The 17,246-nt window shown below is 38.0% G+C and overlaps 1 protein-coding gene across 1 annotated transcript; it reads right to left on the bottom strand.

The window, feature by feature from the left end:
- Positions 1–475: 475 nt before the first annotated feature.
- Positions 476–15,638, bottom strand: f5 (coagulation factor V). The gene is made up of 25 exons (XM_053329273.1): positions 15,418–15,638; positions 14,862–14,944; positions 12,858–12,980; positions 12,080–12,292; positions 11,770–11,931; positions 10,493–10,714; positions 10,211–10,376; positions 9,570–9,750; positions 8,717–8,813; positions 8,400–8,605; positions 7,760–7,907; positions 7,388–7,600; positions 5,429–7,208; positions 5,128–5,293; positions 4,568–4,804; positions 4,225–4,441; positions 3,779–3,958; positions 3,550–3,666; positions 3,360–3,431; positions 3,127–3,212; positions 2,879–3,034; positions 2,623–2,767; positions 2,376–2,527; positions 1,951–2,133; positions 476–1,860 (listed from the first exon to the last, which is right to left on the bottom strand). The coding sequence occupies exons 1-25, from the start codon at positions 15,564–15,566 to the stop codon at positions 1,714–1,716; spliced, it is 5,601 nt and encodes a 1,866-aa protein (XP_053185248.1). The 5' UTR covers positions 15,567–15,638; the 3' UTR covers positions 476–1,713.
- Positions 15,639–17,246: the final 1,608 nt, after the last annotated feature.

Genomic DNA, 17,246 nt, shown 5'->3' with positions numbered 1-17,246 from the left:
AGCCCTTCGTTAAATTCTTCCATTAAACTTCTTCTTCCCAAAAAGTATCCCAAAGTATCACATTAGTATTGTTATTTGGTGCATTCCTACAGTCAAACAGCTGCTTCTCATCAGTACTCCCAATCTCTCAGACAGCCAGTTGTCCAATAAAGCTATCTGCAAGTTAATTTGTCTTCACAGATCAGTAGCATGCAAGACCGCCATGCTGAGACTTTCACACCTCCAGTGCCCAGTTTAACATGTTCAGCAAATGGATAAACATGCCATGTGTTTGCAGCTGCACGTGTCTGTTGACTCTGGAGGCCCTTGGGTGCTGCTTAATGGCGGACCTGGCCTCAGCAGAGGTGCTAAAAGTGACACCTTCAAGACACCATGAGAAGATATCAGTGTTCACATACTCACACTTGGGATACCAAAGCTCTCTATTTGCATCCTTTCATTTATGTGCTCATACATCACTGAGCTGGACACTGAATAGCAAGAATAGTAATGATATTTATTGACAAATAAATTACATGATCTCTACTTACATATTTACATTAATTTATAATCATATCTGATGGACAAAATGTTGTATCATATCATGCTACTAGTACTTCAAAATGCTACTAGTATTTCAAAAACATATCTAACATAAGAAGAATATACATTACTAGTACTGATGATCAATGATTACTACTGACCACTTATCTTTGATAAACCATTTCACTTATGAGCTTATAGGGATTCATGTTCATAATAACAACACATTACATTGTATTACACTGTGAAAAGACATCACTTGTTTTGCATTCTTCTTGGTTGCAACATCCAAATATCCCAGTGGCATCATTTATGCAACAGTTGAGTTTGTTATGGAAGCAGCACATTTCTGTATGTAGATTACATGTGTTTTTAAGTTTGAATATGTAATGGAATCTTATTTAATTAATATGTACTGCAACGCTTTAAGGTACTTTCAGTATTTCCATTTTATACGACTTGATACTTCCACTCCACTACATTTGCGGATCATTATTTCACATGTAAAACACTAATTTGGACTAGGCCAGTCACAATAACTACTTCTGTTGGACGATATATTGCGTTGGAATCTCGATAAACAATATTATTGCCATTTGAAGATCATTTCATACCACTGTGTACCACACCACGGGTGTGGGGTGGGATTGGAGAGTGAGTTAAGTTAAGTTATTGTACAAAAAGTCAATGAGATAATTATTGTGACAGGCCTAATTTAAATGTCTTTTCACCTTGACATTAAATGGTCTTTTTCTGTTGGTCATTGTCAAAAAATCACATTCAATCCTCTTTGACTCCATGTTTAAAGAAACAAAACATAACACATTTCAAGAAACATTTCAAGGTGAATACTTACTTACAGGCACTGTATATCTGAATACAGTATATATAATAAATATAACACTAGTTGGGGGAATTTTGCATAATGAGAACCTTTACTTTTAATACTTAAAGTACAATTTGCCACTAATACATTTATATGTTTACCTAAGTAATATCTTCATTTTCATTTAACTGTAATTTTTATGCCACTACTTTAACTTAAATAAAGACTGAAATACTCCTTCAACCAATGTATATTTGGATCGTTTGGTATGTGTGTGTGTGTGTGTGTGTGTGTGTGTGTGTGTGTGTGTGTGTGTGTGTGTGTGTATGTCTGTGTACCTGCCCTGATTTGTATGTGTGTTTGTATCACTCAAAGTCACAGCCTAGTAGCTCTACTCTCATGGTGATGGAGCCCATCCAGTTTCTAGGGAGGATTCGGATAAAGCGAGAGAAAATGGGAGGGTGAATGTAGTTCTTTACATGCTCGTTGTTGTCTGTATTGCCGCTGAAAGTCTAGATTTGAGAGAAAGGGTGAGAGAATTCGTTTAGAATCACTTTTCAGCTACAGTCAATGAAATTCTTCAAGAGTTTAATGATATTTACCTTGGATACCATGTCCTCATCAGCTGTGTAGTGCTCCCAATGTACCCCATCATTGCTGTACATTAGAGCATAGGATGTGACATACATCTCTCTCCCCAGAGACTTGGCTCCCTGCGTTACGATACCTGTGATCTTCTTTATTTGGGGCAACTCCACCTGAAGCCACTGGTTCATGTTATTATACTGCAGAAAAGAGAGCAGAGAAATAACAGGTTAATATGCATTTATGAACTGCTTAACAAATGAGAGTGCTTTCTTTTAAGTTCTTATTTATCTTAAAATTATATTTATTTATCCATCCATCCATCCATCCTCTTCCGCTTATCCGGGGTCGGGTCGCGGGGGCAGCAGCTATATTTATTTACTCTTTTTTTATTTGAATGGAATAATTTTCACCTTTCATATCAATCAATCAGTCTTAGTACCTTAGCTTGCCATGCGTTGATAGTGCCTTGTTTATTGAGGCGAGCAAGGGATGGTTTCCAGGGTCCAGAGTACCAGCTGGTAGCTGTGGAGCTGGCAGTGATGTGATTGTCTTTTATCAGGTTGCTCTCCATCCCCAAAGGCACTGAACAACCTAAGGCAGGAGATTAGTGTCACATTTACATTTACATACTCAAGCTTTCTTTGACTTGAATTCTGTCTTCTACATATCCGCGTGTAACATCTTACCATCGAGCTCACAGCCGTAGAACTCCATGCGGACTGTAGCTGTGTTGTACCAAGTGACCGGGTGGAGCCTAATAAACCGTCCGATCACAGGAGGAAAGAAGATGTTTGTCTTTGTCACATAGGCTTCCTGGTTCCCATCAAACAGCTGATGAAAGAATGAGTGACGCAGTGGAGAGAAATAAAGAGGTGAGCACATGCTTCTAAATTAGGCTGAAGCTGTTTGCATTGTCTCTTCAGATGATTAAATTTCCCCCACCTTCCTATAGTGTCTGCTGTCGCCCTTATAGAAGATCCACTTACGGCGGTCATTACTGTAAGAGATATGGTATTTGGACACAAACTGGGATTGGAATAGCTGCTTGGCTCCCTGGGTGGCTACCTGACTGATCACAACTGGCCGCTGAAAGTCCACCTGTGCCAGGGGAAGCAGATTGTTTTCACATAAAAAAGAAATACACTCTCACATATAGTCAAATACACACACAAAACACCTTTAGCACATACCTGTATCCAACTCTCATTATTCTCTGTACTCCACGCGTTGTATTTACCTTGATTATTTAATCTGGCAAGATGGGGCGACCAGAATCCTTTGAAGATGAAAAAAAAATTAATTATTCTGATGACATCTTGGTATATAGAGCTTTACTACAAAAATGATGCAATCATTTCACAAGTCATTCTGATTGCAGTAGGACCACAGTTTATCTGTTGCCAAAACAGATGGAGATGGCTACCTCTAGTGTTGATAGCTGTGATGTGGTCGTCTTGCACACTGCCTGATTGTAGACCCAGTGGGCGCAAGCAATCTTGAAGAAGACACACAAGTAATATCTCAGTATCAAAACACAACATAACAGCATCTCACTGTAGTTACAAAGTCTTTTTCTAAATGATGTAGTCAGTTTTTTCCCCACAAGTTTGTACCTTTATCAAGAACCAGGAAGAGGGTCTGCATGCCCTTCTGTTGGTTGAAACCAACTTCTGTCTCGAGCTGCCACAAGCCAGGCTTGGAAGGATACATCTCAAGAGTAGCAAAGCTTCCTGCAAAAACAATTTGTAAGAAATGCTGGCTTGTTGACATTGAATACATATAGCAGCCCTAAATCCCTAAGATGTTGTTCTTGATGTATTTAACAAACATTATGTTGCTTACCAGGCAGCAGTGGGTAGACAGCATGTCTGTAGCTGGTGGTGTGCTTGTGGAGGAACGTCTGTCCGTGGAAGTGGACACTCTGAAAGTCTCTGGGAGAACCCATGTTGATCAGGTGCCAAGCCACTAGTTGGTCAGTGTACATCCTCAAGCCTTTTAAGCTAAATATAATCCCATTGATGGCTATGGAAATATCAGACAAAAAAACATATTTATCAGCATTTCAGGTGATTTTTTGTTCTGTGACTGTGAAATTTTGAATGCATGGAGGAAAAGATATCATAATAGATTGAATTCTACAGTAACACTTTTGAAGCAATGTGATATTACCAACACTGGATGTATTTACTTGATACAGAATGTTTAAATTAGCATGTTATATAATTTTTTTTGCAGCATATTCAAAAGAAAATTTTAAGTAGTATAGATTAAGGTGTTTGATGCATTACAGTGGAACTTGAGGTTCTCCTTGAAGTCCGGGCCCAATAATTTCCTTGGATTTTTTCTCTGTATCAACTCGCGATTCCTTTCGTAGTACCAGCTCTGCGACTCATCAAAGGTCATGAAAAGCAGTGTGAACTCGCTTGTGTCCGTCACCTTCTTGTCCAAAGTGCCCTCTCGACACACGAGTAAAGGCCCAATCAAGCCTGAGTGAATATCCCTTTCCTAGACAAGAGATTCTACAATCAATATAAATTCTTAAAAATATGAATAGCTACATCCTGTGTTGCTCACTCCAACTGAATGGTTAAATTAAACTGATTTCCCAATTACAAATGGCAAAGTACTCACAGGATTAACACCTGAATAGTAGGCCCAGGTCCGACACTGGGATTCATCCTCCATTGGCCCAACATTTGCATTGGCCTGCCATATATATGTATAGGTGGTATTGGGTTGAACCTCATTATCATATTTAAACCAATGTGTGGAGTTATCGTCATAGGACAGACCTTCTGTCTTCTTGTTATATCCAACCCCATTTGGATGTAGGGAGTACGGACGGTTGGCATTGTTCCTGAACACCACCTAAAAGACAGAAAGAAATGTTCTGTGTTTCTATTTTCTGGGTAGTTATGGCTTTAAATTAATAGTTTCATGATTTGAGAAATGCTTATTCATTTTCTTGCGTAGAATTAGAAGAAGTCAGTAAATTTGAAGCAAGGAGATAGCCCCTGAGCTTTACTTTACAGTAAAGACATGAGAATGATATTAATCTTTACCTTTAGCCTAAAGCCCGGCAATAACACAAATACGTTTTTTCAACTATGTCACACTATATGTCACATAAAAGGTGAAATCCCAGAAGAGTAGTACAGATTATGGCTTTTAACAGGTGCTGACAGTCTTACCATGATGGTTTGTCCAACATCCACCTTGATGACAGGCCCCAGGATGCCTAGATGCTCATCCATCTCACCTCGGATATCAGGTGTTCTGAAGTTGGCATCCAGGTAACTTCGGAAAATCGCCTTGGTGAACTTAGTTTGTCTACTGTTTTGATCCAACTTGTCTATCCTGTGGTGACAACAAAGGACCTATCAGCTTTCCGTATGTTTGGATGTGCATTTGCTTTACAATTTTTCAATAATTCTGAATAATTGTATCTTCTTATGTCAAACTAGCTTTTCTTACTGCTATATCTGAGCTTACCTCTTTGCATAGCCACCATAGTCCCACTCAACCTCCTCTGCAGCAATGAAGTAAGTCTGGGTACTGGAGTCGCCGTACTTGTTTAAGTAGTATTTTGTGGTGTCATCCAAACTGAGATCCTTGATGTCTTCGCCACTGCTGTAGGGGTCTTTGTAGCTAACATATTCATATTCATTTGCATTGATTTGCTCATCCAAATCTAGATGTTGTGGCTCACTACCAGGAGCATACAGCTCATAGTCACTGAAATCAGGCCGTGGCAAACCGATGACCACTGGCATGTTAATGAGATCCTCCTCATCAGAGAATGGTTGTAGTGAACTGGGTCGTGCCCCTCTTGGGGTCATGGCTGGATTGAATCCACGAGGAGAGAATGGTAAACCACTCCTGGCCTGAGGCTTATATTCCTTCCTCTTCCTTGTTTTCATGCCTCTGCCTTTCTTGGGCCTCTGTCGATAGTTCACCTTAATGGTCTTAGGTTTCGGTTTTGGTGTTGGGGCCTCCTTCCCTAAGTACTTTAACATGTGATCGGGGATCTCCATGGGTACAGTTTGGTGAGTTCCCTCGTAAGTCCAATTGTGGCCGTTTGTTTTAAGGGAGGTAGTTGTAATCACCTCGGTATTGTTTTCTCTAAGGTAGATAAACAATTCTTCAATGCTATCTTCACTTAGCTCCTCAGAGCTGCTTTCACGAACAAGATGACTGGAGAGTGACAGGTTACCTGAAACCACAGTCTCATTGGAGAAACTTTCTATAGAAGATGTATGGTTTAACTGGTCAAGATGAGCAGTGACATTTTCCCAACTCTCAGGGCTGGAATTTGTACTGCTTGACAGAGAGGTGACATTGTCCTCTGTTGTACTGTTGAGATTGTTGATGCTGGAGGGAGGTAGAGGTACGGAGTAGGAGAACACATCTCCTCTGAGTTTCTTGTCGGATTCCTGCAGCAAGGTTGCGTTCCCAGCAGTCTGATTATCACCACTGAGTGTGTTATTCATTCTTTCAGTCTCCAAAATGGAACTAAGATTTCCTGGTAATGTTACATTCAGATCGGTTGTCTCTGTGGATACATTTCCAACCATTATTGATGCCTTATCATTGTGAATTGTGGAGTTCTCTGTCTCAGATGCTCTGGCATTATTAAGACTTGAAACAACTTGAGTTATATTTTTATTTTGTGTAACGTTGGGACTATAATTCACTGTGTCCTCTATTTTAGACACAGATGAATTGTCAGAGAATGATGTTGTATTCTCATTGCTTTGATTCAACAAATTAACTGCAGTATGGTTTACTCTATCAAGCTCTTTCAGGTTTGAAAATAATGTCCCATTTAGTGGATTTGGCTTTAAAATAGACGTCTCATTTTTACTTTTTGTCTCTGTGGTGGTGGAGTTGAAATTAAGGGTAATATTCTTATCTCTGTCAAGCACATCAACAGCATCATATTCCAGGAAGGACAGGTCCAACACCTCCACATCTGAGCTGCTAGACTGGTTCTTTAGAGACCTAAGACCTAATTCATCTGCAAACATATTTGTGTAATCATCTACAACCAGTGGCTTTTTTTCTACTGGTTTCGCCTTCTCCTCTTGCTCCTTCTTGATATCATCCAAGCTCAGAGGCTGCCACAAAGTGAACTCTTTGTGTCCTATTGGCTCTTCTCTTTCATTTTCATCGTACTCATAGACGTAGTCACGAAAGCACTCAACATCCCGAAACTTTACACGCATTCCTTTAGTTGTCTCGTGGGAATTCAGGGAAGCCAGAAGCCAGTAACCTGTTTCAAGAGAGAAACACAAAAATCAAAAAGACCATTGGAAACTAAGCAGCTGTCACTCTTTCATGTGGCAAAAAAAAGATTTTGGGATTACCTACTTATAGTTACCCTATAAATTGAGTATTTGGATATACAATAAGCAATATGATATAAAAAAGGCACTGTAAGCCTTGACTGACCAAAGTTGAGCATGTTCATTGTGATGGTCTCTCCAGTCATGGGGTAGAGACTGAGAAAGTCCTCTGTTCGCCCATTCACTTCAAATGGGTGGCCGTAGAATGTAGCTGTCTGGATGTAGTCTTGTGCTCCAATGCTGGACACGTGCCATGTTGCAACCTCACCATTGCAGAAGCCCAGGACCGGGCCACTCTCAAACGCATAACCGTTTATCGCTGTTAGGACATTACATGAATATTGGTTATCTCATCTGATAACCAGCCAGACAGGCAATTAATTAGGATTATAAACATATAATAGATGGAAGATATGATATCTTTAAGGACAAGGTTTTTTTATTAGCATCAATTCAATTTGATAATGGCCAAACTTACTGTGCATGACATTGTACTTATAAAAGTCAGGATCTGTCTTCATGACTTTGGATCGATCACAAAACTGACGAATGTTATCATCCAGGTACCAGCTTTTGTTTTCATCAAACACAGCAAACATGGCATGCTGCTCCTTGTCTGCTCTCAGCTGTAGAAAAAAAAATCTGCATTCAGTTTTAAATCTACAATCTAAATTTATTCTGTGCTTTTGATAGTTAAATTTGAACTCAGACTTTAAATTTTTCAGTTTTCTCTCTCAACAGAAGTAGTAGAAATGTTGTTGAATGAAGTCATACAAAATATATATCATTACAGTAGTTACTTAACTTTTATTTTATGTTATTGTCTTGTTTCAACATTTTGGTCATCTAACGTGTTATAAAACTCACAGGTTGACAGTAAAAAAATACAAGACATAATTCTGTAAAACATATCCCAAACCAAAAAAAAAAAAATCAATTGGTTGTAACACTAACTGTTAAGATACAAGATGCTACAAAACGTAATTTAGACTGTTCACCAATTTTCTTTCTTTTTCCTTAAGGAGCTTTTTTAACAATGTACATAACCAACTCACTCTGCACTATTCATGCTGAAAAATGTGCCTTATTAACTAAAGAAAGTCATGTAATCGTTTCACCTGTACATTCCTGACATTGAGGGACTGAGATTTGCAGATGAGGATTGGTCCAATCAATCCTGAGGCAATGTCACGGGGTGTGTCCACTGCACTGTGGTACATTCGTGTCAGACATCGGGAGTCCCCATCCAAAGGCTGGTCTTCCTCACCCACACTCCACTCATAGGTGTGTGTCTCACCTGGCTTAACACCATGAGACTGGTTGCCTGGTAACCACAATGACATTTTCTCCATGTTTTTCTTATTGTAGTCATTTTATATTCAAACCAGAGTGGGCTTCCACCACCCACAAATGTGTTTGTAATCAGACACAGTACCTCCTTCTGGGTAGTTGACCCCCTCCTCTGACTTCTCTATTGTCATTCCATGTGGATAGATGCTGAACGGTCTGGAGGCCTTGTTCTTAAAAACAACCTGTAAAAGAGCACACAGTGTGTAAACAATGTTAAATGATTTTACAAAACCTGTCCAGTGTGAAAGTACTGTATCATAGTGGCACAGTCACAGTTATTTATTTGAAGTGACATTGGCTCAGAGGTTCATGTGCTGACAGTCAGCTTTAATTTGATTATGTTTATATCTGCAACACATGAACAAAGTAGGAACTGTAGCCAATAATCTACTGTAATCATAAATGCACAAACTTAACTTAAGTCATCGGTCAAAAAGCTGAAATCAACAACCAACCGATATCAGCAAACAGTAGCTTTCATGGTGATACTCTGCCAGCTTCGCTAGTTACTTTTACACACTTTTAACATTCAATCTTTTTCCTTAGCACACAAGTTGAGTTGGATTGAGATCAAGTGAAAGGCATCACAAGTCAAAAATATTTATTCATGCAGGATTGCCCTAAAACTGGGGAACTATTAATGAAAAGGGCAACAATATATATATATATATACATTAGCTAGCACACAGATCTGCATCAAAACAGCTTTCAGAGTCTATAGTCCTGTATGTGAGCAGAATCTGTCCACAGTTTAGATTAAACCTTAAGACATGCTTTTAGATTAGTCTTTACAGTCCAAAGCCTTTTGCCTTTTTCTCTTACTGTATTCTGCTTCCTTTGTTCTGATGTTTCTATAATCAATGAATTGTGTTATGTGAAGAATATTTATTTGAACACAATGTGATTCATAATATGACTTGATTTGAATATGGTCTTACCCGAATAATGTCTCTGATTTGCGCTCTGATCACTGGCCCCACTATTCCAAGCTCATCTCTCCTTTGCCTGGTCTCTGACCGTTGAGTGAATGATGCATTGGTATACAGTGTGTACACTGCCTTCTTGTACTTCCCTCCTATGCGTGTTGGTGACTGTTTCAGGTACTGAAACCTGTAGTCCCTATACAAAATGATCAAGATTTCAAGACATGAATGCAATTCATATGAATTTGAAGCCACTGATAACGTCCATAAACAAACAAGACCATTTAAAAAACTGGCAGCACCACGGTCTCAACACTGCACTTTAAACTGGGTGGCACTGGTGTTCTTAAACATTACCAAACAGTTTTACTGGTGGAACAGGGTAAAAGACTGATAATCATTCCTAATATTTTACTATTATAGCCACATTTTGACACTGAGGAGAGTGAGTATATAAGTTCATTCAAAATGCTATAGGGATAAATTTAAATTGCAACAGTAGCAATTGCTGCAATTGCAACAGTAGTGTTAAATTACCTGTGATCACAAAAGATATATCTTGCTATTAAGTCTACTTTGTTTTCATGTACACATTACCGGTATATGCAATTTCATGTATAAAATGCTTCAAAATGTTTCTGTAAATTTTTTCTTACGCATCTATATGTCCATGCATGCTAGGTGCATAGTCCCAAAGAATTTCCTCAGCAGCTATATAGTATGTCCACACCCTGCTTTCACGTTTTTGTGCGATGGTCAACCTTCTCGGGGGTGCTGGGAAGGCATCACAGCGCTTCACATCCACAAAGCCATGCATGCCAGCTGCAAAGGTGGAAACAATTTTTTTTCTCCTTGTAAATTTAGCAACATTGTTAAAAACTATCTCTCTATGATGGACGGTGGATCTAATTAATCTCAGTGAGTAGAAACACACTTACCTTCCATGTGCTTGATGACGTATGAGGACAGCAGCCACCGGCCTGTGTAGACTGCTACCATACTGGCAGTAGTGGAGGAACCGCTGATCAGACCCACTGATGACACTTTATGCCCCATCTGCTGCAGCACATGTCCATTCAAATGCACTGAGAACACCTCAGGCTCTGAGCTCATACCCATCAGATGCAGGCTCACAGAAGAATGAGCACACACACTGACATCTGTAAAGAAAAGTGGAAACTGTTGTGCACCTTGAGTATTTTACATTTGCATTGTTTTGTTTATGCAACATTAAGTGAAACAGTAAGTTCTAATACACAATGACTTGTCTTCACACCCAAAACATATTGGACAAGTTGAAAGCAAAGATTGTTTTTTACATCAGGACACTGACACAATTAGTTGATTAAGTTATTTAATAAACAGGAAAGTAATTCATGATGTTTTAATTGATTAATTGTCATGTGTCAAAGGAACATTCACTGGTTGCAAATCGCAGAAATTATCATTTTTCCTGCTGTTTTGCTTACTGTATCATTTAAATGTAATCTCTGGGATTTATATATTGTTGTGTCATCTTAAACACTGGACTTATTTCTCTATTGTTTGACATTTTAACAGACTAAATAAATCAAGAAAATATAAAAAAAGATAATTTAAAAATATTTGTCCATTTTAGATATTTTCCAAACAAAAATAAACTGGGTTTACGTTCAGTCATCCATATTTTTTTAAAGTGCGTTTGTAGTCAGTTTATCCTGTGGCAGCAAGAAGCACCAGTGTTGTTGCCATGGTTACTTGCAGTTTATATATAGTAACTTGCAACCTAGGACAGTGGTTAACCTATTAACAAGAACTAAGTCTGAGATGTCCCACTATACTGTTTTAATTAGGACTTGAACAATAAGTACATCAATTGATTTGTCAATCAACTGAAAACTAATCAGCAACTACTTTCATTACCCTTTCATTGCCATAAAATAAGGTCCAGATCATGCTATAGGAAATTTAACAACTGTATATACTTTTGGTTAGTTTAATCTATACAGCAGAAATCCATCAAATGTATATTATATCATGATTTATCTATTTATATTTATAAGTCTTCATCTTACAAAGTAACTTGTTACAACTGTCAGATTAATGTAGTCTAGACAACAATATGTCTATAATCTAACAAAAAAAACCAACCTAACAAAAATAAAAAACAAGGCTACCTGATCAATTGACATACTTGCTGATTCTCTAACTCACTTTGACAAAATGATAGACTAACCAGGCAGTGATCCCTTTGCGTATCCGTTAATGGTGAACTTGACAGGGTTTTCTAAGGCAAGACCACTTGGTTCATACTTGCTCGCTTTCTCATCAAAAACCCCAAAGAGGAACACTAACTCCTGGTCGACGTGAGCCTGCTCCCCCAAATCATTCAAACTGCCTGCAAAGAGTGAGAGACAGAGAGAGCAAAGTAATGACCAAAAGTAATGACCAATTCATTTCAGAGCAGCAGTAACTGATATTCTGTGATTTTCCTCATCAACATTCTACAAGCAAAAGTGAAAATACAGGTACATTTGACAGCTTACCAGGCTTGCAGAGGAGCAAAGCACCAATGAGGCCTGAATTGTAGTCCTGAACCACGTTTTGGTGGGAGACGTAGGTGTAGGTGAGGCAGTTGGAGTCACTTGGCTGTGGTGATACAGCTGATGTCACCTCCCAGTGGTAAACATGCTCACAGTTAGGCTGTACTAGATCATCTTGTTTCTCTTTCTGCGATGTGTTGTCGAAGTAGTAGGCTCCTGAAAAAACAAACAAACTTTGTGTCACATACAGTTCTTACTGTATGTAATTACATTATGGATGATTAAAGAATGGCTAAAGCAACAATTTGGTCAAATGAATTGCTGTATAGCAGTGCAACTAATGACATTCCTTTCAAGTTCCCAAAATAATAAAGACTTAATGAAGTTTCCTGCAAGCTGTTCTTCAATTTTGCATTTCCTCTGCACTCTGATTTATGCATTTAGTCCAAATTAAGGAGTGCTTAGTCTCAATTTCCTCAAATTATTTCTCTCTATGTACAAGGACAGAGACAGTGATTTCCTAAGGATTAGCAATGCTTCCTGTTGGACTTCAGTACCATCTTGTTTGATAATCTGCTTGTCCTAGTTAATATTTTAGAAAAAGACAAACAGGATTGTTTGTTTTGTTGGCCAATCTTGTGTAATTATTAGAATGAGTAACATCATGACTACCAGCTGTGACCCTAACAGACAGTCTGTGTTACATTGTATTACTGGTATCCACAGGTAAACTGCTGCACAGCTGTCAGATTCATCTGCAGATGGATTAACAAGCACCCACCCTCTGACTGTTTCCCGTAAGCAATTCCGTGTGGGTGGATACTATACGGTCCATTCGCCATATTTCTGAAAGTGACGACGATTGTCTCCCCCTCCTCAGCCCGAAGCGTGGGTCCAAGTAGACCTGCAGACAAAGACAGGCTTATATGGAATCATCATGACGCAATGGGAGAAGTAACATAAAATGTCCTTCTTTGTTATTTTAGTTGATTCACTGACTGTCATTGACCAGGATAAATACTTTCACCATCATGACATACCGTTTAGTGTAATGTACACTAATCCAATAAACATGACATTTAACCTTTCTGGTGATGTAATTTATTTCCTAATACCTTACGAGAAAGAGATTAATGTGTAACACAAGGAGACAGTATAGTACCTGCAGATGTATTAGAGCTTGTTAAAATGAAACAGAAGGCATGACGGGCTTTTTACGCCATCAAAAGAAACATTTCAGTTAGGACCTGACTCAAAATTCAGCAACAGACCCAATAATATTATATAGTATAAATTGGGAAAAAACACCTGCTTGGAGATCTGCATGTAGAATTAAGCAGAAACATACTTAGAGTTCCCTGTCAATAATGCATGCAGGGCCAATACCTTTTAATAATTCAAATTTAAAAGCGAGCCATCAAATTTTATAAACACTTTCAGTTTAGCGACTCCAAATCCTACAAGTACAAAGCCCTTCAAGGACTAGAACAAAGATCAGGGTCGCCTCTGCCAGCTGGTTCTGAAGCTCTGGCCACACACACCAGGGCTTTTTAGGACAGACAGACAAACAATCTGACCCAATCAAATGATCTCAAAACAAAAAGAAAATCAGTTCAAATATTGGAACAAAACCATAAAATCACAAAGCAAAATAGAAAGCTGTTTAACCCTAAACAGAGAGTACATGGCAGCAGAGTAGCTGAACACTGTGACTGATAGAAAACTAAGGAAAACATTGACCATGTACAGACTGAGTGGACACAGCCTGACCATAGGAACAGGTCATCAAAGTTACATCAGACTACAAAGGCGGTGTTCACTTTGTCTTTCTTTAAAAACAAAAAACAAAAAAAACATATCCTGACTTTATCTATCACCTCAATCCTCAGAAACTGCCTTATCTATGTGCGGGTTTAGCTGCAAAATATGTTGGCTATTGTCATACCCTGTGAGAAACAAGCTCTACAGTAAATGAGTGAAAAGTATTACAGCTGCTCATGTTACTCTATACTCTCTTTCCAGGAAATGCATACTGTATAATTGTGAGCTGCTTACATAATTCAATTCAATTAAGTTTTCTCAAGGCACTTTTCACATAGAGCAGGTCTAGAACCAACACTCCCCCCATGAGCATTCCCCCATATACTTCATTAACTGCTCCGTTCTACTTATTGGTGACACATTAAAGGAAAAAATAAAACTACCCTTTCAGTAATATGAAAAGAATGCAGCGGCCAAGTGCATCTGTTTCCTGATGAGGTCAAAACCAGTCACTGTTTTCGACCCATAAACCGATCCAAATAAAAGCTTTAAATACACCTTTGCTCCTTGCTTCAATGCTCCTTAGCATAACACCACTCATACAAAAGGTATTCCCTCATCTGGTGTTATGATCATGGTGTTTGAGAGTGCTGCCACCCTGAATGAAAGCACCCTTATTGGTTACATTTCTCCTCTCCTTTATTCAACTCTTTACTTCAATTTATCACCTGTTTGTATATTCTGCTTAATTACCTTTTTAGTTTCATTTCCAAGCTGAAATAATTAAGCAGGTACCTCTCAAGTGTAGTCAGTCAGTCAGTTTTCACAGTTATTAGTATCAAATTATATAATCCATCTCAGGAAACCTCCTTAGAAATAACAGTTATATCTCAATTCCTTTCCAGGAGATTATAAGGTAATGTTTCTATCTGTGTGGATGGGTACTGAACTGTAATCAGCAATCAGTTCTCTTAATGAGAGCCAGACAGACTGTGTGTTCAGGTAAAGTTTATGCAACATTTACCTAACCAGGAGGGATGAGTCTTAGCCTGTCTGAAGCCTTTCTCATACTCCCGAAATACCACTTTCTTATAGGTGGGACCAAACCTGAACAATGGTGGAAAAACACAAAACATGAATCAGTGCACAGGAAGAAATAATGCCTTACAGACAGTACCTCATGTCTAAAAGATACAGACCACAAGATATGATGAATACACTATGAGTATGCAAGTGTGTATCTGAGTGTGCGTATGTCAAGACAACATTGATAACGTCATAGGATGAAGAACAGGCTGCCAGAGAAATAAAGTCAGGACATACTGGACTTGTTTTTACAAGATACAAACTATTTCAATATCAGAATACTAAATATAAAGTTTTACATGAGTTTTAGCAGACAAAATGAACCATGAATAAAGAGAGTAAAATACAATACAAAACAGTAAAATTGTCAATTAATCCAGAACTGCTAAAAAAAAAAAGCAACTAATAACCACTAATGATGAATTGCAAGATATTCTTTAACAGAATTTAATTTTTGTCATTCAAGATCACAAATACTCCAAACAGTATCCTACCTGTGTGCGTCATTGCCATAGTAGTTCCAGTCTATCTCAACAGCAGCGATATAATAGTGTCTCTCCTTGGGTTGAACCTTCTGTGCATCAACATGGAGAACCAGGATGAGCAGGAGACTCCAAACTCCAGCCCAGGCACAAAGCCTCATATCTGAGATTGATCCTCCTGATGACAGAGGTCTATTCTGCAAGGCAAGAAAGTGTGATCTGACAGACAGAAGTCCGCTCTGTGCTTTATCTGTCGCTGACACACACACGCACACGCACGCACACACACACACACACACACACGTTTAAACATAATGTCCCAGGGCAATGAACTGTGTCTCAGCATATTTTTTCCCCTTTGTAATTGAAGCCTCATGTGAGCCTCATTCATGTGAGTCACCACTAGGAGTGTGCTTATTCCCATCATCTCCATTGGGATTTAGTCTCATATTTCCTGAAACCTCACCTCAAGTTTCCCCAGAAAATTATCTCATACAAACATGCCATAATTCAAGAGCAAAACATTATTGTGTGACACATGTGTGGGCAAAATCCATCAAAAACAAAATGTATTTATTACTTACTCGAATATATAAATTCTTAAATTCTTCATGTCACCTCTTTGTAACTAGTGCAAATACTATTATGAATCAGATTTAAGACTTTATATTCCTGTCTGCATATACATTTATTTTATACATACATAAACACACAAAAAAGAGATTCTTAAATAGAGCAGCTGAAAACTGAACAATGACACAACTTAAAGTTTTTTTTTCCTACAGTCAAAAAAAGGTGCTGATCCTTTTAAAACATTATGTTTAATCTTAATGTTTATTCAAAACAATACAAATCAATAGTAACTTTCATATTCTGTATCCTGTCTGCCTATGTCAGTCTTTCTTTATGATTGTCTGTTTAATATTAGTTTAATGTGATATCTTTAAATATTCAACTAAACGTACATGTTTTCAACTCTTTTAAAGTCGACCAAATCTTTAAATTTCAGTTAATCCAGTCAATTTCTTTCAGTTTAATGAAGGGTAGGTTTATCGGTTTTGTGTGAGTGGAAGATTAGATTAGTGTCTTTTCCCCACAGTATATATTTGAGACTATAAAGGAGATATTAATATAGTATTGACTGTAATATTTTAACTTTGATATAATTTTTAATTAATGTCCATTATCACACCAAGAAATGTAACTCTATTTCAACATCATTTATCAAGAGTTTCCTGTTGGAGTTAATGAAATGATTCCCAACAAGTTTTACTCAAAGGCAGTGTTTGAATTTAGTTTGTTGAAATCAAAAGAAATCAAACCAGAGATACATATAGATACATATAAGGGTGTACAAATATGTACAAAATAAACAACAATGTTCCCAACACTAAACCCTGGGGAATCCAACAAGTAACCTTCAGTAGTTGTGAGTTATTCATTTGCACATATCGATAAACATTATCCAAGTAACTGCTTAACTGACAGAGCTACTCCTCTAATTCCATATCTTTCTTCCGATATTTTGCCCTTCTCCATGCACCTTGAAACTCAATAATAAGTCGTAGCCAACTGTATCAAATGCTTTTTTTGAAATCCAGGAAAACTCCCACTACATATTCTTTATTTTCTATGGCAGTTTATATTTCATCCACTAATTCCATGAGTGCACCCAACGTTGCCCTGATAGACCTAAACCCAGTTTGCTGTTCACTCAGTACATTATGTTTTTGTCTTCCAGTCTTTCTTAGATTTTTCCCCCTGGTATTTTAGAGAATTGTGAAAGAAACAGGCTTGTAATAAGTCTCTGTCTTTTGCCTTATATAGAGATATGATTTTAG

This window comes from Scomber japonicus, chromosome 11, assembly GCF_027409825.1.
Source record: "Scomber japonicus isolate fScoJap1 chromosome 11, fScoJap1.pri, whole genome shotgun sequence".
Taxonomy (NCBI): domain Eukaryota; kingdom Metazoa; phylum Chordata; class Actinopteri; order Scombriformes; family Scombridae; genus Scomber; species Scomber japonicus.
Note: the sequence above shows the minus strand (reverse complement) of the source record. Positions and strands in the feature narration are given on the sequence as shown.

Coding starts and splice junctions, on each gene's coding strand:
- f5 (XM_053329273.1), bottom strand. CDS start 15,566: ATGAGGCTTTGTGCCTGGGCTGGAGTTTGGAGTCTCCTGCTCATCCTG. Junction 14,945..15,417: donor TATGGCAATGACGCACACAG/GTAGGATACTGT, acceptor ACCATTGTTCAG/GTTTGGTCCCACCTATAAGA. Junction 11,932..12,079: donor TTTGCTCCTCTGCAAGCCTG/GTAAGCTGTCAA, acceptor CACTCTTTGCAG/GCAGTTTGAATGATTTGGGG.